This window comes from Tachypleus tridentatus, chromosome 9 (genome assembly GCF_004210375.1).
Source record: "Tachypleus tridentatus isolate NWPU-2018 chromosome 9, ASM421037v1, whole genome shotgun sequence".
NCBI classification, from domain to species: Eukaryota; Metazoa; Arthropoda; class Merostomata; order Xiphosura; family Limulidae; genus Tachypleus; species Tachypleus tridentatus.
Window position 1 is genome coordinate 85,605,287 of NC_134833.1, and position 23,738 is coordinate 85,629,024.

At 34.1% G+C, this 23,738-nt stretch overlaps 1 protein-coding gene across 1 annotated transcript in view; it reads left to right on the top strand.

Moving 5' to 3' along the window:
* Nucleotides 1-217: 217 nt before the first annotated feature.
* Nucleotides 218-23,738, top strand: part of LOC143225667 (uncharacterized) — a 29,043-nt gene continuing 5,522 nt past the window's right edge. The window contains exons 1-5 of the mRNA XM_076455488.1: nucleotides 218-747; nucleotides 4,248-4,412; nucleotides 15,612-17,540; nucleotides 18,501-18,580; nucleotides 21,520-21,626. Coding sequence (XP_076311603.1) covers nucleotides 4,256-4,412; nucleotides 15,612-17,540; nucleotides 18,501-18,580; nucleotides 21,520-21,626 — 2,273 coding nt within the window. The 5' untranslated portion in view covers nucleotides 218-747; nucleotides 4,248-4,255. The remainder of the gene's footprint in view (nucleotides 748-4,247; nucleotides 4,413-15,611; nucleotides 17,541-18,500; nucleotides 18,581-21,519; nucleotides 21,627-23,738) is intronic.

Here is a 23,738-nt window from a genome sequence, read left to right on the forward strand (position 1 = left end):
TTTCAAGCGCCAAAATAATCTGAGGTTGTAGTATTTCAGTCAATACATTTTCTTATTTATTATGAGAATAGTATAAATGAAAAACCCAACAATTTGGGCCCGGCATGGCCAGGTGGTTAGGACGATCGACTCGCAATCCGAGGGTCGCGGGTTTGAATCTACATCACGCCAAACATGCTCGCCCTTTCAAATTATCACACTATTCCTTGGTAAAAAAGTAACCCAAGCGTTGGCGGTTGGTGGTGATGACTAACTGCCTTTTCTCTAGTCTCACATTGCTAAATGAGGGACGGCTAGCGCAGATGGCCCTTGTGTAGCTTTGCGCGAAATTTAAAATGAAACACAGCCAACAATTTATAATAAATAAATGGTCTGTTGTTTGATGACTGGAACCGCCAAGGCGTAACCAGGTAAAGAAGTACGTCTACAAATAGTACGGGTTGCTGCCACGTTTCCCCAGTGTAGAACAAAAACGAGTGCGCCTCGGTCCATAACGGGACCCGAAATGTGCAGCAGTCACTCGGTCTCGTCAGGTCAGTACAGAACCGGTCTCTTGTTAGCGTGTTAGCAGCCATAGTGGCCGCCAGACGAAGGGTCAATAACACCTCTGACGGCGGCCTATCTCTCTAATTTTCTATTTCTCCAAAGTCCTGTCAACAGCTGTGACAGAATGCTAGAGGGATGGTGTCTCCTACCTGGATATTTAATCGCAAGGTAAAGTAATCGCCCCTGCAACTTAAAAGTTCGGTAAGTAGCATGTTCCTATAGGGGTAAGAATTACGTATTAGACAACATTCTTCCGTATTTAATTTTTTTTTTTATTTATCTTTACGAACATGATTACAAATATTTTTCGTTACTTTGTTTGAAATCTGAGAAACTGATCAGTGAACGTTTGTAGAAAATTAGATAGGTTTGTGTTAGTACTATGTGATTATGGATTTCCCCTAGGAAGAACAAAGGTTTGCTTCAGTGTAAATATATATTGTGCTGTCTGCAGGTAAGTTACCGTACATCATCTGAATATAAATAATGTTCCAAAGCCAGTAGAGACCTGATGTGTTCTCTGTGGACCCAAATTAAGGTATATGAATCTAGCTTACCCTTCCCCTCAGGCCTCTAGGGGTGCGGAAAGGAGGAAGCGGAAGGAAGGCGGGCACGAACATATGTGCCTGGGATGAGGTCGTGCTGGCTGAGTTCATACAGGTAACTTGCTGTGTGATTTGGTGTTTGACGACAAGACTGGAACGTCGTGTCCAAGAAAGTGGATGAAAGGAAAGTGGAAAAGACCTTATCCAGTTCAGAAGGGAAAATAAAAATGTGTTTAGTTTTAATCCAATAGAATCCTGATGGATAAAAAGTAATATAGGGTGTGTCAAAACAACACGTCGATCGTACACGAGGAGCAAATTTAACCAAACTTCTTGGAAATAAGAGATTTCGTAGAAATAGTTTGATTTTTATTTGTAGAGCTACTCTACAGTGTTGTCATTGGAAGTTCGTAAATAATTTCTATTTAACTACTGTCCGAACCTACACGACATCATTGCATAACAAAACCTGACGCCATTAAGAATATGGTTCTTTCAACTCTAACAGCAACTCGTCTGTGAAGAGATGAATATATTCTGTGTATTAGAAGGTCATAAGAAGGAGTCTCACGAACCGTAATGCCTGTGTGTGTATACATAAGTATATATATTTTTTTTTTTTTGTAAAATGTAATGTTTTCATTTATAACAAAAGACTTTGTGACATTAGAATATTCTTTCCACTATTTCGTTCTGGTGCGTTGACGAAGTCGGACATCTTATGTAGCCAGCTAAGTACTTAGTGACCAAGATATTCTACCACTGGAACTGTTTCGTTAAGTATACCAATTATTTATCTAATACAGAACACAGAGAGTATTATGTGTGATATCGAGTTTATAATTCTTTGCCACAGTTGGAGCTGTTATTCTTGTTGATGTTGTAATTAAGGTTAATTTTGAAAGACTGACTTTTTAATCAATGACAATATAGTGTGACGGTTCACCTTGACATTCAGCAAGTTGTTGATTTACTATACAATTTGATTTACATCTATTTTTAAGCTTTCTTTTGTAGCCAATATTAAATTATTAATCAGGTATAGAGTTTGGTTGTTATCCAGATATGTGGGTGTGGAATGTGATTAATTTACTCATAATTGTGTAATCTGATCCTTAAGAAATTCGCCTGGAAAACGTTACGAAGGCAGACAGGAATATTTTAACTGTTTAGATGTTCTAGTAGTATAAGTGTTGTCTAAAACCTTCGTTATTAACAGTTAGATAATACAGTTGAGTTATAAGCGATTGTTTTGTGCTGATTATTTACCAATATATCCATTTCAAAACAAAATCCTAGATTGATACCAACAGAAGAACGAAAATTTGTAACAAAAAGAAAGTACATTGATTTAACATGCAGATGATATCATGGTAAAAAATTCATTACTTACTTTTATATATATAAATTTAAATCATTTTTTAGAATATGGCTTTGCCCCACCATCAATGTAACGCCCTTATGTCTGTAGACTTACAACGTTAGAAACCTTGTTTTGATACCTATGGCTATCAGAGCACAAATTACCTATTATCTAAGTTTGTGCTTAACTACAGACCAATCAACCATAGTCTGGCCTGTTTTAGTATTATTTTTATTTCATTATATAAAAATCATTTCACACTTTGATTTTCTTTTCACAGCTGGATCCATTCATACAACCTTAAAAACTTTTAATTGTAATAGCTTTAATTGTACAATAAGGTAAGAATGACGCTATCGATATAGAGGTATTCATTGTTTAGAATAACTGTTTTTTATATTTGCTGTGTTATTTTATTCTTTATTGAGTAATGGTTCATTGGGGATGACATGGTCTTCTGCTACAGATAGGTTGTTTATACTTACGTATCTCTAAATAATTCATAGGTACATAACACTTCAAATAAATCTTTCATGAATCTTCTCTTTTCCTTCTTTCCATCATTAAAATGTTTTATTTTAGATTAAGTAAACCATTCATCAGTTTGTATCAGTTTTGATACTCCAGTCACTAAAATGCACCCAACCAGACCAGATAAACTGTTCATAACTTGTGCTATGCAAAGTATGTTGCTTCCTTAACAAAAACAGTTCATTATTGTATGCTATTCTACAGGGTGTTCGGAAAGTCACTGGGCAGTTTTGTAATCATATGTCTATTCAGTCTATTTCAAGCCAGCAACTGAAAGCGGTGTTTAGAAACAAAATAAGAAGGATCCAGGCCTGTATTGATGCCAACAGGGGTCACTTTCAACATTGTTTATAATTGTCATTCATATTTACCGCCTGTATTCTATATTGAAGCATGTCTGTTAATAAATATATGAGTGCTCAGTGACTTTCCAAACACCCTGTAGTTAAGCTGTTCATTATGAAACACATCACCTAGTATAAACCATTCATTAGTATATAACAACTCAGTTAAAGAACTCATCACGATATACTGCTAAATTTCAACCATGTACACGCTTAAGTTAAGTATTATTCATTATATGATATCTACATTTATCACTATATACCTCTCAAGTTAAACCGTTTGTAATAACACTACTTTAGTTAAGCTGTTGGTCATTATACAATACTTTAGTTAAATCGTGTGTCATTATTTAGCGCTTCAGCTGGTGATTCATCACCACATGGTACTCCATTTAAACCTGGTCACCAGGTTAAACCATTCTTTAGTTACATACTACTCTGATTAAAGTAAAGTATTCACTACTGTTTACCACTTGTGTTAAAGTGAAGTGCTTAACTTGATGCAAGGGAAAGGTGGACGAATTTCAGAAAAACACACAATCGCAATAAAAAGAAACCCAAAAAAGTAGCACATTTTCAAAGTAATTAACTGGTTGGTAATCACGAATATCTTTAAGTAAATTTCGTTATCAGTATGTGACTTTAAATTAATTTAAATGATGGTAACTGTGCTAGCAAAACTAGTCGGCTGTAATTAATAATAAATATTTTACCTTTTATTACTCAAAAAAACGACCGATTTTTTTTTGTATTTTGCACTCTTGATATAGTAGCCTGAAAAAAAACTATTTTAATTTCTGTACCTTAAATCTTTGCTTATACCGTATTGCAAAACCAAACCAAAGATAATTGTTTCTTTTTAATTTATTTAAATGTCTCAGCAAACAACAGTTGATTTGATTATCTGTTTTAATGTAGATTCATTGATGTTGACAATGTCTGCAACTTTGAGAACATTGATGTTGACAATGTCTGCAACTTTGAGAACATCCATGAGACAACTTCAGCCATTTCAGTTTCTTACAATCTTTATGACGTTGGTGTCTATGGGCTTGTCCAGACCGGCTGCTCCCGTGGATCGCTGTAAGAACATTTTTGTTTTATTTATTAGCACAGCGTATAATTTTAGCACTTTAAGTCTGTCTGGAGACTGTTCTTGTTTGTTTTGTTGAATTTCGCGAAAACTACACGATGGACATTCGCGCTAGTCGCTCATAATTTAGAAATGATGAGAAGTGAACAACAACCATCACCAACTCTTGATTTACTCTTTACCAGTAAAAAGTTGGATTTTCCGTTGCAATAAAACAGCAGAAAGGCAGAACAGTTCCGTATCGAGAATCGAAACCGCAGCTTGTGACACAAGCGCCACATCCGCCCAAGAAAACTGTATACTTTTGGTAACTAAAGGAAAGATACCAAGGTTATCCGTCACAGTTCTTAATTTTTAAATACTGAGTAGAGTGAAAAACAAACTATCACCTACCATCCAAACTAAGTAAGGGATCGACTGCTAATTTTATAATGCATCTACAGCTTAACGTACGAAAAAATATTTTAAAGCTGGGTCGTCAACTTCGAAATTTAGTTAGATATCCCAGGGCTAACTCGCGCGCCTAATAATTTAGAAATAAAGAGCTATGATATATAAATATAATAATGTTCATGCATATGCATATATATATAGATATATGTACACACTATACAATAAAAACCTGTATAAATACAAATGTTATAGCGTATGTATATGATACATCAAACGTCTACAAGACAAGTCTCCCGCTGGTAAGTATACGGATTTACAATGTTAAAATCAGGGGTTCGATTCTTCTCTGTGAACTCAGCAAATAACCTGATGTGGCTTTGCTATATGAAAACACGCACACTACGAAACAATATTAAATCTAACATTGTTAGTGTGTATACAAATAATGTGTTTATATGTGTTCACTAAAGTTGGGCGCGGCATGACTAGGTGGTTAATGCGCTCGAGTCGCAATCTGAAGGTCGCGGGTTCGAAACCCCGTCACAACAAACTTGCCCGCCCTTTCAGCCATGGGGTCGTTACAATGTTACGGTCAATCCTAGTGTTTGTTGGTAAAAGAGCAGCCCAAAAGTTGGCAATAGGTAGTGATTACTAACTGCCTTCCCTCTAGTCTTACACTGCTACATTAGGGGCGGCTAGTGCAGATAGCTGTCATGTAACTTTGCGCGAAGTTCAAAAAGAAAAACAAACATTATCAGATCGCTTATTGTTAGAATAATGTTTTGTTTTATTTCATTCCAAACGCTAGGTAAATTTATAAGACAAAGTAATTTTGGAACGATTTGTTTATTTTGTTGAATTTGACACAAAACTACATGAGCGCTAACCTTCCTTAACCTTAAAACAAAAAAAAAAGATGGATTAAATGAAAGCCAGCTAGACATCACCCATCACAAACTCTTGGACTACTCTTCTCATACTGAAACTCATTACAAACTCTTGGACTACTCTTATCATATTGAAACTCATCACAAACTCTTGGACTACTCTTCTCATACTGAATAGTGGGGTTTGGCTCTCACTCTTAAACACATACACGTTCCAAATTACTGAGATAATATTTTTTTCTACTGTAATGGGACTCGGACCCCAGATCCATAGTCCAACACATCAAACACTGGGTTAACCAAGTCCATATAGCTATGAGTAATATTCGTTATTATTCTTATTACGTCAATGAAGACTCATTTTGAATTGTTTATACAATTATTCTGCATTTTTGTATTTGAACACGACGCGTAAAATTTCTATAGGTTTGATCAAATAGTGTAGCATGAACTTTTAAGTATTTTAAAGTGTTTATACATGGAAATTCTGCATATAATAAAGACATATAAACAATGTTTTACAGAGCGTAACTCGCAAACAGTACTCCTTAAAATTAACACATAAAGAATACGTTTTTGCTATATAATTGACAAAAGTACTTTTGTAATAAAGAGCACTTTAACAATGTGTATTTCATAACATGTTAGCATTACTTGTTTTAACTTATGGATACGATGTTTATTTTTTAACTTCACTGTAAAAACGTTAATTAACTCATGACATTTTAAATGTAGTTTTATGTAAACGTCTTACAAAGCCCTTGGTCATGAAATATGAGTTGGGACACCAGGCCTTGTTTATTACAGATCAGACAAGCGGAAGTAATTCAGTATATTGCTATGCCTGAGGCCTTTGTGTGTCTGGGTTACGTGAGTTTCGAGTAAATTTTTTTCCTCTTAACTTCTGAGGTTATGGGGTACAAACCCAAAAGGGGAATGTGTTCTGTTTTGAATCACATAACCCTGTAGGTATACACGTTTCGTCATTAAAAGTCAAGGGTGATTTTCTCCTCAACTAAACTCCACAAGTCACAAGACTTGAATTACTGCTAATGTGCTCTTCCTGGTACTCAGATGCAGTAATGTGTTTTTTTTTTTTTGCTTCTTTAAATGTTATTTTAACAAGCACCTAAAATAAGGAAGTGTACAATATGTAAACCGAAAGAGCTTCAGAGATAGTTCATGTAACAACCATTTCTCTGAGCAAACCCTATTGAATACGGTTTTTTCAATCATAAGCGAAACCTTGAAAAGAAATAAATAACGTATTAATAACATTTCTTACTTAATTCAGGAAACAGCAACAGAAAACGCGCAGACACACACATATATTGATGATACATAATAAGCTTTAACTGAACGATCTGGTGAGTTAAAACAAAATACTCCATATAATAAGCGTAGAACTTTCGTCTAGAGTGAAGAGTAAAAATAAAAAATAGAATAGTGCGTGAATCTTCGTATAATTTCAAACTAACCCACCGTATTAAGATAATTGTTGTGGACATTCATGTTTTATAAGCGCACTCGCCATTATTTTCAAATAACCGTATCTGTATGTATTCGGTTATTTCTTTCAACAATTGTAGTTTGTAGATGCTTTAGTGATTTCAAGAATCGCATTTAGAGTATTGTTGAAAAAACGAATAACGTAAAGCAGGCGTTAAGGTCTCACTATGTTCAGTCAACCATGGTTGACAGTCATATTAGAAGACAAAATCTTGACATGTACCTTCTTTTTCAGTTATTTATTTCACTTTTCATCTGACTTGACGTGTTAAATTTTTTTGTTTTAGAACTTTGTTGAAATTGATGCGTTATAACACTGACTATCAAATCCAAATTATTCGGTTAGCAGACAGTAGCCCAAGAGTTGGCTGTGGGTGATACTGACTAGTTGTCTTCTTTTTAGTCTACTAGCTCAAAATACATTAACGGCTTTATGTAAACAACTAATTGTGCATCTCTGTGCGAAATTGTGAAACAAGTAAAGAAACTTTTTTCGAGGTTCTGAATAAACTTACAAAGTGCCATGGCTGTATTTTAAGTGTTTCTTGTGGCTAAGTACATTAGGTTATTGAACCTAAATCTTATTTGTACAGTACGAAGAATGTATTGACTCAAATTATCTAAGTACTGAGGAAGAGGTGTTACTGTCTATTTTGTATCATCTTAAGGCAACCACACTTGGTAAACTGCAACCTTTTTTCTGATAGCCAAATAATTTCCTGAATAGGCCTGGCTTCTTTTTAATATTTAATTCTTATTTTAAGCCATTTAAACCAACGTAAGTTATTTTTTATTTTGTTAAATTGGATTGGAAGACCTGTTTTATACAAGGTGTTCGGAAAGTCACTGTGCACTTATATATTTATTAACATACATGTTTCAATATAGAATACAGGAGGTAAATATGAATGACAATTATAAACAATGTTGAAAGTGACCCCTGTTGGCATCAATACAGGCTTGAATCCTTCTTATTTTGTTTCTAAACACTGCTATCAGTTGCTGGCTTGAAATAGACTGAATAAAATATGATTACAAAACTGCACAGTGACTTTCCGAACACCCTGTATATTGATTTATTTTTTATGCATGGTTTGAACCTAGTTTCTTAAATTATTTTTATGCATTATTTAGGTAATATGACGATTTAGTATATATATATATGTTTGCTGGAGTTAAAATTGCTGTTTATAGCATTAATACAAATATGGCCCGGCATGGCCAGATGGGTTAAGGCACTCGACTCGTAATCCGAGGGTCGCGGGTTCGAATCCCCATTACACCAAACATGCTCGCCCTTTCAGCCGAGGGTGCGTTACAATGTTATGATCAATCCCACTATTTGTTGGTAAAAGAGTAGCCCAAGAGTTGGCGTTGGGTGGTGATGACTAGCTTCCTTCCCTCTAGTCTTACACTGCTAAATTAGGGATGGCAAGTGCAGATAGCGCTGGTGTAGCTTTGAGCGAAATTGCAAAACAAACAAATAATACAAATACTAAGATTGTGCATGTTGTATACGAGCCATATCACGTTGTTACAGCCCATGTCGTCACGTCTGGTTTGTTTGTTTGTCTTGAATTTCTCGTAAAGCTACACGATGGCTATTTGCGCTAGCCGCCCCTAATTTTGCAGTGTAAGACTAGAGAGAAAGCAACCAGTCATCACCACCCACTGCCAACAAATAGTGGGATTGACCATCATATTATAACGCCCCTATGGTTGAAAGGGTGGCCATGTTTGGTGCGAGGGGGATTCAAACCCTCGACCCTCGAATTACGAGTCGAACGCCCTAACCACCTGGCCTACCGGGCCTTTTCACATCTGGTAATGCTCTATCTGATGACTGACAGTAGCCTTAAGCGTAGATTCCATTGTAAAAGTCACTGTCGTAAGACTGTTATGTTCAAAACACACCATTCTTCTTTGTATGAGTTCCATAACCCATTTAGTTTTCGAGGACAATGATTTTCCAGCGCACGTTTCAACAGTCGAATCACAAACTGGGTCATGCGGAACTGAAATAAAACTTTTAGTTATAAATAAAACCCATAACAAAAGTATGTGTTATACGCAAAAATAGAGAAAGATACAGTAGAAGTCGTCTGGAATTCATTAAACTGCAGGTACAGACAACAACAACATCAGTTTTAATGCTAGTGTGTGTATTAGTCAACCAACGACAGAGGTACATAAAATACTAGTGTGTATTAGTCAACCAACGATAGAGATACACAAGAATATCAGTAAATAATTTACAATGTTTCTTCAATATAAACTATCCCAAGGTTAGTTTCAGACTCGCTTTTAAGAATGAAGTGCTCATAAATTACAAGTTTCAATTTCCTTGTCTTTTCTGTAATCCTTTTGTCTTATTGTTTAGAATACCCTTATTATTACCATCCTACTGTGTGAATTGTTATAACTATTGTCACACATTTGAAAAGGTGGTAGATAGTTATTCTTTACCTATAATAATTCAATAACTGTCTGCTTTACTCTATGCAAAACTAGTATTTATAATGAAGTTCTATAAATAATTATTATTTGAATATATTTGTTTTTGAAATGAATGACACAAATGACACCTTCCAAACAATATTTTATTTTGACATAAGATAATAAAACGTTTTCTAACTTGCGTTAGTTTATCGTGACCTAAGCAATAAATAACAGAACTGTTTTTGAAGGTTTCTTTTCTTAATATTTTGCTCCTTAGACGCAATAACCATTCAGTCTATTAAAATACGTTTTTCACACCGATAGTTTGTATCAGTATATTAAAGTCATTAGTTCGGCAGATTTGTTAATTGTTAAAATATCATTATTTTTATAAACTTAGTAAAATAATTAATTAAAAGAGAATATTTTTGTAAGCTTTGAGACCACAGTCTCATACTCAAGGTAGCACAATTCGCCCCTCAGTTGCTCAACGGCATATCTGCGGACTTACAACGCTAAAATTTGTGTTTCAATACCCGTGGTGAGCAGAGCACAGATAGCTTATTGTGTAACTTTCTACCTAATTCAAAACAGCAACATACACTATTCAATAAATAATAAGCAATATATTAAAAATAACAAAAAAGGACAAAGGGATATAACGTTTGTACATATGCCTTAGAAGACAAATTTAAATGAATACCTATATAGTCTACTGGATAGATTGAAAAACAGAAAGCTCAATCAGTGATATTAATCCTTATTATATGGTGTAATCTGATACTTCTTCGTTGTGCTTGTAAATTGACAATACTTGACCTTACATCCATACAATAATTTTGTCCATATTTGTTCTGCAAAAAATGTTAATAGGTTTATTTAGAAAATTAATTTGAAGTACAAAGAATCTGAGAAACTTCCTTAAAAGCTTAGTTACTGGGTATAGAACAAGAATAATTTAAGATTACAATTGTTTTTATAACCGTAATTGCAATGCTGTAAAATAGTATTTAGTATTGTGGTTGAGTTGTGAGATTGAAGATATGAACGGAGTTATGTAATTTACGGTTTAAAGCTTTTGTATAACCATACTTAAACATTAAAAAAAATTGCAAAGACGGTAGAGAACAACATTAGACGGTTAGTTTGATAGAGCAAAGTTTTATTTTCTTAATAATGGAATATGAAAGACCTGTGAATAAACACCATATTCCTTTTGTTACAAATATAAATACAAACATTTACCCAAAGATTGCGCATTTGTCATGCACTCCCAATGAAGGGCAGAAAACGGATCTGTTGACATATTTAAATACGTTCATTTGAAGGGTATAAGACACAACATTGTGACCCCACCAGGTTTTTTGTTGTTTTTTTGTTGTTGTTGTTGTTCATGACACGTTTGTCCTAGTTACGTGGCCTGTTCAAAAGTACTGGATGAATTATTCATACGGTCTTCCTATGTAAACAAGTAACACTTTGGTAGTTATACAAGTTTTGTACTTGGATTAAGTGTAGATCAACGACAGAATCAACTCCAAGAAAACGTTTTAACTTCGCGTTTATATATTTATATCATATCGTGTATTCTAACTAAACATAGTATGTTTTATTCCTATATGTTAGTACAAGTACTTCCCATTTTTTCTCGATTACCCCGCTGGGGTATCGTTAAGTCTATAAACTTAGAATGTTCAAGCCAGGTTTCGATTTCTTGCGGTGGACACAGTAGGTAGTCCACGGTAGCTTTACCATAAAGTAACCATAACATACTCCTTTAGTTTTATTGCGGAATAAACTGTATTTCATTTTTCAATATACTGAAACTCGTTATTAGCGTCTGTCCCTGAATTCGTGAAGGAAAACAAATAGAACTTCCATTTAGATGAAATATCCACCAGTTAAAATTAATTTAACTTTCATACTTAGTTTAACTGCAGGAAAGCTTTTATCTTGTGTTATAGTCATCGACATGCAACTGTTAAAATATGTTATCCGATGTCATTTGTCGCTACATTTAAAGACATTCAACTGTAGCAATCTCATACCGGGTATTATATTCAAGCTACTTAACTGCACAAAATATGTCATCTGACGTATGTAAGGACACTTTAACTGCAAAAAAGTTATGTGGTAACATATTTTTAGAAAATACCTAATTTCTTATTCAAAATATACCTAAAAGTTCTTTTCTGGTTTCAAATTCAACAACGTTTTACTACAGAAAACTGTTACTTGATAAATGCACATGTGACAGATATATATCTAATTGGTTATTGTTGATTTGTTACGTTAATTTTCAAGTAATGTTTTTGATAAAAGAAATGAAGACAATGTGTAGTACTTAATACTAATTTTCCTTTTTTTCCTAATTTTCCTTTATTGAATCATTAATTTTTAGCAAAAATACTTTATTACAAATTCTAATTTTTTCTGTACAAAATATTTACGAAACGCTTCCCATATTTTTGTGAAAATACATAAATCGTATTGAACGATGTATCGATATAATCGTATTACGGCTTCACGTTACGTTACTCATATCGTATCGCTGTATTGCCACATCCTTAATATATACCAGACAGGGTACCCGTACCCTGGACAGAAGTTATGTAAATTCATGATTAATGAAAGGTTACCTTAGGACAAGAAAAGTTGTTTCCTTTATATATAATTAAAAACCCCAAAAAACACCAAAGCACCCATAAAAACTGCAAAACACAAAATGTGAAACTGTAACTTGAACGTATCTCCTTATGGACCCAACAAACATTCATGCCAAATTTGGTGAAATTCCATTAACAGGGGCGAAGTAGTGCTAAAATAATCCGCAAAAACACTCGTAAAAACAGCAAAATGCAAAACTGAAAATGTGTGTTTGTGAATTTCCCCATAGAACTAATGAACTTCAATACCAATTTTGGTAAAAATCTATCCACATTTTCCGAAGTATTTATATGGACATAGAACAGACACTACTATTATTTTTACATAGATGGCGATAGTGCATTAGATCTGCGTTTGATGCATACATGACGTCATATCTACACCCTTCAAATGGAGAAAAATAAAGTTCCTTGTGACAGGAAACGGGGGGAAAACAGGAAAATTTTGACCCTTAATGCAGATCTACTTGCACACAGGATAAAAAATTTCGTGACGTTGGGAGTTGCACATTGCGTAATAAAAAAGTTTTCCAGTATCATTCAATTAACATTTCCATTATAGTATGATATATTGTAGATGATGGTAATAATAGGTTAAATTAGCTTTGAGGTTCGCGTCTGGAGCATAAAACATTTCTAAAAAGTTCCGTTTGTTATCTTTAGATACAAAAATAGTTTAGTTTAATTTACTCTTGGAGTTTAGCATTTGCAAAAAGTAATATATTCAAGAAGGTAATTTAAGGTAGAATGTTCATTTTTCTCAACAAATAGTTCGTACTAGGTTATGTTTTCATAAAGTTAAAACAAAAGCTGGAAAAAGTGGTACTTAATGCAACAGAAAAGTCTCAGTAAACTTATTGATGCTTATTACATAGTGTAAATTTGTAACCTGTTGCAAACAATTATTATTATTATTTTTTGCATATCCAAAACAACGCTGAGGAAAAGCAAATAATTTGGGTAATACGTAGTTTTTTGAGTTGCATACACATTCTGCCAATACAGTATTTGTATTTATGTATTTGATTATGACTTTATACATAAAAAAGTCCTATGTGAGTTATAATCCAAAGTCACTAGCACATCCTTTAAATTTCAGACAGGGCCGATTTCAGAAACACATAACCTAGTCATTTATGAAGTTGTGCAAATTAAATAACTATGAAACGCTCTAACTTAACGAAATGACACAGTAATTGGTTATTATACAGAACGGACTCGGATTATTTATCATTTAAATGGAGTTATTGCATTATACAAAATCCAGTTAATAAAACTATTTCTAAATTAGCTACAACAACAATATAAAATGAAAATATTACTTTTTATTCAAGATGTCGTAGAATGGAATAATTGTGTATATAGCAAAAGTTGTGCACTAAAAAACGCAAGTATAACGAATACAAAACAGATTATATAACAATATGAAAACCACACTATATACATTATATCCAGTTTCAAATCAGGGGGCTCTAAAGATATGGTTTCTGAAAACTTCAAAGATGCCAAACATGTAATATATATATATATATATTTATATTTATAAAAAACGAGGCTTACATGAATTAAGTTACGGAAAATTACATACCAAAGAATGCCTCTCAGAAACACAAGCATTACAACAATCTACTAGGAATCAAAGAGAGAGATAACATTGATGTACGTGATACACGTGAGTAAATGAAGTTTTGGGCAAATTACGTGAATTTAAGGTTTGTTTCGGGCAACACATTTCATGCCAATTTGTCACTTAATACGAATTACAAAATACAATGATTTAAACTGGACCGTTATTGGACAGGTTTATATATGTTATCGGATTTGTTAATAAATATATACGAGTTTCACTTTTGACTATTTCATAGGTAGTTTAGGTATAAAATATACTTTGACTAAATGCACGTCTATAGAGTTTATTGGCCGCGCCGCCATCACGGGGAACTGTTCTGTGAAAATGATATAGCATCTCATAATAGATCTAATACAAATACCACTATATATGTGGATTTTTTTTTTTTTAATTTCGCACAAAGCTACTCGAGAGCTATCTGTGCTAGCTGTCTCTAATTTAGCATTATAAGACTACAGGGAAGGCAGCTAGTCATCACCACCCACCGCCAACTCTTGGGCTACTTTTTTTACCAACGAATAGTGGGATTGATCGTTACATTATAACGCCCCCACGACTGAAAGGGCGAGCATGTTTGTTGTAACGGGGATTCAAACCCAATACCCACAGATTACGAGTCGAGCACTATAACTATTCACATATTTGTGTGTATGTAGAATAGAACATCACAAGAGGAGAAGTTGTTCGGGATCAGAAACTATTTGTCCCAAACATTTTAAACCCGCGACCCTCAGATTATGAGTCGCACGCCTTAACACGCTTGGCCATGCCGGACCATATGTGGGAATATTCGTCCAAATTTAATACTGTTATTTTAAACTCTTAATAGCATAAACAACTTTGTATCGCTCAAAATAGTGTAGTCTTTTACTTTGCTATGCTAAGACAATTTGACTTATCAAGTAATGTTTTACTACTTCTATTCATTTTTACAACACCTTTTCAAAGATTGAAATTGTATTTATTTTGGGAATAAGGCTTTTTCAACATTGAATAATATATATCTATTACATAAGAAATAATACGAGTAATCAAGCTTATGTTCTAAGTTTAATAATTGTTAAACATTTACATTTACATATTATACTTATTTAGCGGCCTGGCATGGACAAGCGTGTTAAGCGTGTTAAAGCACGCGACTCCTAATCCGAGGGTCTCGGGTTCACGCCTGCTTCGTGCTAAACATGCTCGCCCTTCCAGCCGTGGGGGCGTTATAATGTGACGGTCAATCCCACTATTCGTTGGTACAAGAGTAGCCCAAGAGTTGGCGGTGGGTGGTGATGACTAGCTGCCTTCCCTCTAGTCTTACACTACTAAATTAGGGACGGCTCGGTGCAGTGGGCTAACAACCTACTCACTTAAATACCTGTTGAAGAATCCGCAATCGACTGCGGCCCTATGTTCCTTGATGGAATCTAATGGTGATAACTAAACTAAACTAACTAAAACTTATTTAACAATGTGTATAATATATATATAATTCAATTCACCTTCATAGGCAGTGACTAAAGGAAACTTCTGTTCCCTGAATCCTCATGTTTTGTGGATGTTAGTTGAAGTTTAACTTTAAACTATAAAGTCATTTTGAATAATTTACCCAGTACTAGATGTTATAAACTCTCGAATTTTGTAACTATATGTTTGAAGTACATTTCTATTTCTTAGGGAAGACTTTGAACCTCAGCAGGAAACCCTGTGAAGACGCCGCTGGCGAAGTGGGTGTATGTATGTTCAAATGGGACTGTATCAATGAAAATGGTGTGTTGCTTTCTACCTGCACCAATGGATTCTTATACTTAAGTTGTTGTAAATTTCCTACATCTGATATGACACCTACTTCCGTAGAAGATAACATGACCTTTGATAACCAGCAATATAGTAGAGAACCTGAAGTACCATCTAACACAACAGATGTTTCAGTGTCAGTATTAAGTCAAAAGAGTGTTCCGCTTAACCTGGAATCAACAACATTCTCTCTCGTGACGTGGACGAATTTCACAGAAGAGAATTTCTTTAGTATTTCTTCTAGTCTCGCGAATAATGTGAAAGTAAAACCAACATCCTCAAACCTTCACTTAACAGAAAGCTCATCCATAAAAGTAAGTGGTCTTTCAGAACTTACTTCCACTAGAACCCATCCAACCAACAATCCTCTACATCTAAATTCTTCCGTGGTGGTATTTGTGGTTCAGCAGCTGACTAATGCAACAGAACACAACAATGCTTCGTTCGCGGTGAATTACAATACAATTGATTCTACTGCAGAGATAGATACTGGTAAACCTGGTAACACTGTTGCAGATATGTTTGATTCAACCACTAGCTCCTCGATCTTCATAGAAGAAGACACTAGCACAGGAGCAGGATATTTCAACATTAATGAAACCAACCACAGTAATAATGACAAGATGACTACTGATAACAATTCCAATAACTACGTCTCCGCCAATTATGATATTCAGGAAAATCTTGACTCCAGTATTTATAATGACGTAAGAAATATTACAATTTCAACAAAATACCCTAAAGTTTCATCCAAACTACCACAAACAACGATAAAACCTCCTGATAAAAAGGTGACGAATGTCAACTTATCAACATCACATCCTGTTTCCAATAAGTTTCCAGCTGCACATATTCCAGAAATTGTCACTCAGCTAGAGCCAACTATGCAGTTTACCGACTCCAGTACAAAACCAAATTATAAAGAAGAAAATCAACTAACAACTACAAATATATCAGACAGTGAGAAAACATCACAGGTCGTATCAAGTACTTCAGAACAACAACCAGATGAAGTATTAAACATACCAGACAACGAGAAAACATCACAGGTCGTATCAAGTAGTTCAGAACAACAACCAGATGAAGTATTAAACATACCAGACAACGAGAAAACATCACAGGTCGTATCAAGTACTTCAGAACAACAACCAGATGAAGTATTTTCAGATTCCAATAACCAAGTAATTGTGGTAACGGAATCAGTAATCACTGAAAAAGATCCGTCGTCAAAGTTCGACAGCATGATTTCCAATTCAAATGTCATTTCTATTATTCCTACACATAATTCTGAATCATTAATTTTAAACACAAAACTTACAACACATACTGTGGCAGTTAATTCATTGACAGCAAATTTCAACAATCATCTTCACAATGTAACATCTTCTTCTGATTCCGAACATGACAATTTTCAGGTGTTGACATCTAACGAATATCTGTCGTCAACGGTTCCCGTCTTTGACGCGATTAAAACATCATTATTTATGACAACAAAACCGATTGTGAACACAGGCAGCAGTACAAGTACTGGTCCGAATGTAAACATCGTTAACAGTAGCAATGCAATTTCACCACCTAATAACAAATTAGTTACCGTAATCCATAAAATAGCAAATAACGATAGTCTTGGAACCTCATTTGTCGAGACTAGTAGTGCGACACCATCAAAAACAACAGCGGCAATCAGTCTTACCAGCGGAAACGTAAATACTGGAATATCCATGACAGTTAGAGCATCGACGATGTCTATTAGTCCAACAAGTTTAGCTCCTGTTACAGGCACTAAGCATAAGTGGGACTACAGGAAACGTAAGTTAGATTTTATTTCATTTTATTTTCGACAGCCAGTAGCAAAATATGACTGCACTGGACTGACATTTGGACAATTTCAGCTAATGGCAATTCTGGTCTGAACTGTTCATTTTGCTTAGAACTATACTTAAGTTTAAACTATTCTATTATTTTTCAGAAGTTTTCTTGACAAATGTCATTATCAAAGAAAGGGAAGGTAACCTGTTTATTTCTGCATGTGTTCAGTGTGACAAATCTCATGACAAACAAATTAACTACTTGTATTCTCAAGACCTGAACATGACCTAAGAAGGATGAAAAGTTGTTCTGTATTTAATTTTAATTAAATAATTAAAGTTTTAATACCCATACCAGCCGTCTTAAGAATACATTTTTACTTCAAGTGGGTTTCTCGTCATCACGAATTAACGACTTATCAAGTTTACTAGTCACATACAGAAGTAGACATGTATGCGTTAGCCCTGACCATGCATGACAGTCTAAGAGTAAGATTAGCGTAATATACAGCTTGTTACATCCTGTTCAAGTAGAATATTTGACAAGATCAACCTGTATGGAAATGTTGGTAAAAATTAATTGAATATGCTTTGATAAATATATTTCCTTTTTCTAAGTTATAAAAGGGTTACAGCCATACCATCTACATATTATAATGTAGATACTGCAACGGTAGATTTTAGTCCCACATGTTTAACAAAAAAGGTAGTCAGTCGTGTTTGTTACGTGAAAGCTTCGAGCCCAGTAGGTAAAATGTGACGAAATATTAAATGGCAAAAGAACTCTCATATAAAATATTCAAGTGAAGTACCTAAGGCCAATTAGCTTTAGAACACAAACTTATGGAGAAAAATGGTGGTATTTTCTTTTCAATATTAAAGGAAGAGAGGATAGCTAATAAATTATTTTATCTTACAATTTTCAATTCATATCTAAACTGTGACTTTGTCTTACCCATAGATTGTGGAGTTCGTTCTCTGAGGCCTTATGGTAGAATAGTTGGTGGTCGTAATTCTTACTTCGGACAATGGCCTTGGCAGGTAAATCATACATATAGATATGCATATAAATATTTCAATAGCGGCAAGAAACGACCAGTTCTACTATATTTATTTAAAACCTTTATAGAAACTTCAATAATTTAGTAATTGTGTACGAAAAACTCATCTAATTAAAATATATAGTCTTTGAACACAATTTTTCTTGCGTTTCAAAAATCGCTAAAAATTATAATAACGATTTGAGTCGCAATATTTCTGTTGTAAACTAAACAGTTGTATTTATAATTATCGATATTTTGATTTAGATATTTTTCACGAGATCGTAAAAAGTTTTACTTTGAATATCATATGGGATAAGAAAACATTCTTCACTTAGAAAGAATATTCTAAAAAGCCTAAACAATAACGACTAGTTTAATATTATATTTTTCTAGATTAACAACTCTAATCATCTTTTTATTTGAACTATTTCAGTTTATATTTTCAAAACTGAACACACCAACTATCTTAAAATAAATTGTAAGATTTTACCGTTAGATATGCTTACATAATTACGCTTTGATAAAGTATAAATTTACTCTTTTGATAAAGTAAGAATATCGGTTAGTTTCTAATACAAACCGAAGAACGAAGAAAAACAAATAGTCTGTCATAACTGAGGTAGTTAGGGTTTGTACATGTTTATCTATATATGTTGCATAAATCTTTTGAGAAACAGCTAAAAGGTTTAAACGGTACTATAACTACTGATTTGATTGTCTACCCATAAAATCAGAACAGTATTTATCGTAGCTTTATTTAGCATGACTTATTCATTCTCTCGAATGTAACGTGAGGGTTTTGAGGTTTTTAAGGATGCCAACGATTGTTGCTCCACAAGAAGTTTTTCTTTACGTTTTAGTTGTTTGACGTTGAACACAAAGCAACAAAAGAGCTAACTGTGCTCTGTCCACCACGGGTATTGAATCCCAGTTTCTAGCGTTTTACACCCGCAGACATGCCGCTGTGCTAATGAGCTGCAGTTAGATGTAGTTTTTAGTGTGGCTAGAAGAAACAGAAAGATGGGTGAAAATCTTGTACATTTTATTTCTAAACTCTGTTCGTGCATGTGTGTGTATAATAAAAATACAACGACCACTTTATTGGCACATTAGCTTTCCGAAACGGAATATCTTACATGTTATTTCCACACAACTCAATGAACTACCAAAACAGTCAATAAGTTATACTTTACTGTGGTAGTTCACAATAAATGATTGCATTAAAAGGAAGAGAGAATACAACTTTTTTGAACGAATTATGGTATAAAGTTTATTTTTATAATAACAAAAATAGCAAAAAAAAGTCGATAAATAAAACCCATGCTCTTATTACACCGAAGTCGCAAGATAATATTTATTTCAAGACATTTCATGTTCTTTAGTTTGATGTTTACCAAAAGTAAATTAATAACGATGAAATTAACGCTTGGTTATTTGCTTAGAGTGTTAGCAAAATCCTTTCAAATGTCTTATGAAAACAGTATCATTTTTAATATATCTTAATAGTTCGACGCCAGTGGGATAACCGTAAGTTTGCGGACCTACAACGCCAAAATCCTGAGCTCGATTCCTCTTGGTGGACATATAGAGAGCCTAAGTGACTTTGCTTTAAAATTAACAAATTTAAAAGTTCACATTTATGTGGAGTTTCGTGCAAAGCTACACGAGGGCTATCTGCGCTAGCCGCCCCTAATTTTGCAGTGTAAGACTAGAGAGAAAGCAGCCAGTCATCACCACCCCCCGCCAACAAATAGTGGGATTGACCATCATATTATAACGCTCCTACGGTTGAAAGGGTGGCCATGTTTGGTGCGAAGGGGATTCGAACTCTCGACCCTCAGATTACGAGTCGAACGCCCTAACAACCTGGCCTGCCGGGCCTTTTCACATCTGGTAATGCTCTGTCTGATGACTGACAGTAGCCTTAAGCGTAGATTCTATGGTAAAAGTCACCATCGTAAGACTATTATGTTCAAAACACACCATTCTTCTTTGTATGAGTTCCACAATCCATTTAGTTTTTGAGGACAATGATTTTCCAGCGCACGTTTCAACAGTCGAATCACAAACTGGGTCATGCGGAACTGAAATAAAACATCTAGTTATAAATGTTACGGTCAATCACACTATTCGTTGATAAAAGAGTAGCCCAACAGTTGGCGTGAGGGGTGACGACTAGCTGCCTTCCCTCTAGTCTTACACTGCTAAATTAGGGACGGCTAGCGCAGATAGCCCTTCTGTAGCTTTACGCAAATGTCTGGTTACAAACTGATTAAACAACTGTAAATTTTAATACTGGTGCCAACCTTTATCCAGAAACAAACTGCATGTAAGGAATACTGGAAAGAAATGTTTTAATTATATAATTATTAGAAATGGAAAGATTAAGTATCCGCAAGCGAAAATTGTGCCTTCATATGTTATTATATGATATAGGGTGAGCTGAAAAAGTTGTATAATCTCGCACATATCTTCAGGTTATTCTAGTCGAAGGCTACACTTAATTACAGGACTTTTTTAACACGCAAAACAGTTCTCAGGCTTTGGTTGTAACGGTACATTTAGAAGTATGCACGGTATTTAGTAAGCGAATATTGTTTTTACATTAAAAGTGTTAATTACATACATTTTTAGCAAATAATAGCACCAAGACGATTAGTCCAAAATGTTCGTAATATCCCGTGTAAAACTGCAAAATCGAATCCAAATAATGCAACAAGTTAGAATGTAGATATCTGTGAAAAATATGCATTTTTCAGACACATTACAACGATATTCTTAGCTACGTTTATAAAATTGTACTGTTACAATATAGCTTACGCACTGTAAGGTTAACACTTCGTTTAACCTGTAATATTAGTGAGGTTTTAGTGATATTTTTGTGAGTTTGTTTGCTGGTCATTTTTAGGTTGTGTTTGTGGGTTTTTGTTTCATTAGGTTTTGGTGAAGGAAGCAACGTGGTTGGGACTCTTCCAGAAGAATAAGTGTGGAGGGGTGTTGTTAAACTCTAAATACGTAATAACAGCTGCTCACTGCCAACCAGGGTAAGAATATCTCTATTACTGAAACAACAATGAAATAGGTAATATTACTAATTAAGGAGATAAATGTACTTTCACACTTAATTTTATTTTATTAGGAAGAACAAAACATCAAGTACTTTTAAGATCTGTTCATAAAGCAGGATGACCAATTTAAAGATTATTTTAGAATAAGTTTAACATTATTGTTTAAAACCTAAACTTAATATAACGATAAAACACTTAAATTAAGTAATTCGTAATACGATATAAAAACCAACAAATATACATAATAATTTAAGTTTTTCACGTTTCACTATTTCACACCTAAAACCAATATATATATTTGAAATTTAATGCTCGAAATTACAGAAACAAAATGTTATACTGTAACCTTGCTTGTTTTAATATTCATTATTCAGTAATATCAAAATACTAACTTATGATGGTTAAACACAAACTTTCTATTTAAATTATCATTTCTATAAAAGTTTTAACGGTTTTTAGGTTTGGTTTGGCTTAAATTTCGCGCAAAGCTACACGAGGGCTATCTGCGCTAGCCATCTCTAATTTAGTAGTGCAAGACTAGAGGGAAGGCAGCTATTCATCACCATCAACCGCCAATTGTTGGAATACTATTTTGCCAATGAATGGAGGGATTGACCGACACATTATAACGCCTCCACGGCTGAGAGGGCGAGCATGTTTGGTGCGACGGGCATTCGAACCCAAGACCTTTAAATTATGAGTCGAGCGCCCTAACCACCTGTCCATGCCGGGCCTCAACGGTTTGTTAACTGTATTTAAAAGACTGAGATCTGACTGTCTTATTCCAACGTTAATTTACTATAATTCTGGTTTTCAATTTACCAAACTGTTTTAGACTTTTTAAAACTTTTTTGGATTATGTAAGATACGTATGTTAGCCCCTCCTGGGTTTAGCAAAATTGCTCAAAATGTCGGTCGACAATTTGCTTGATTAACTCTTTGTAACTTTTGAATCAGAAATGATTAGCATTCATTTGAGATCCAACTTTTTGTCTACTACCCATCTCAACTCAGTAGGCATCAGATGGGGCGAATTACGATAATCAAAATTATATTCGAAATTAACTCGCTTAAATATGTAACTTTGTTTTTTTTCTAGATTTTATTAGTACTGACTTTCGACCAGAGCAAACTGCCTGTTTCGAGCAAAATTAAAGGTCGACCATATAAAGAGTACAGCTAATTAAATATTCATTTCTCACGTTGTAATTTGTAAAGATTAAAATCATTGTTTCATCATTTGAGTACGTTTTTAATTACACTTACTTTATTGTTCTATTCTAGAAAAATCGGAATTTAATAAGTACTTACGACAATATATACAAAATCATATAAACATATTTATAATAAAAATATTTACTAAATTAATAATACGATATGCTACCATATAACAGATCTTTTCTTTTCCACTTCAAGATAAGAAGGGCGCTTAGGATATTTATTTTAAAACTGTGGGTGAATAAAATGTTGAAACCTTATTAACTTAACCCGGTGAGTAAGGAGTAAATCTACGGACTTATAACGCTAAAACCCGGGATTCGATTCCCTGCAATGGACGGAATACAAATAGTCCTCTGTGTAGCATTGCGCAATATAAACACCATTAGCAACTCAACTAACTTAAAAGTATATTTTATAAATCTGCGTTGTCTTTAATTTTATATTATTTAATAATGTTTATCTACTACTCTCTAATACTCTTTCGAACTTTAAATATACACGATATTTGAGTATTAACATATTAGACTTGTGCTCATTGTAATACGTTTTGAAACTGAGAAGGAGAAATCATGAGGAAGGTATCACAAGTTTTTAATGCTGATATAAACACTGTGTGCACATATTATTAAACTATTTTGCATATCGTCTTCTCTCTGAGGTACAGCAGAAAGTCTGCAAGCTTATAACACTGAAGTTTTGAGTTTCTGTACTTCTAGTTGGCACAGTTGTATGGCTTTGTGCTTAACTACGAACAAATAAATTTTTACATCGTTAAATATTTATCCTGTTAGGAATATTATTCAGAAATTATAAAATGAAATCGCTGTTTCTTGTATTTGACTACGTGTGTACAATGCTAAATTTATT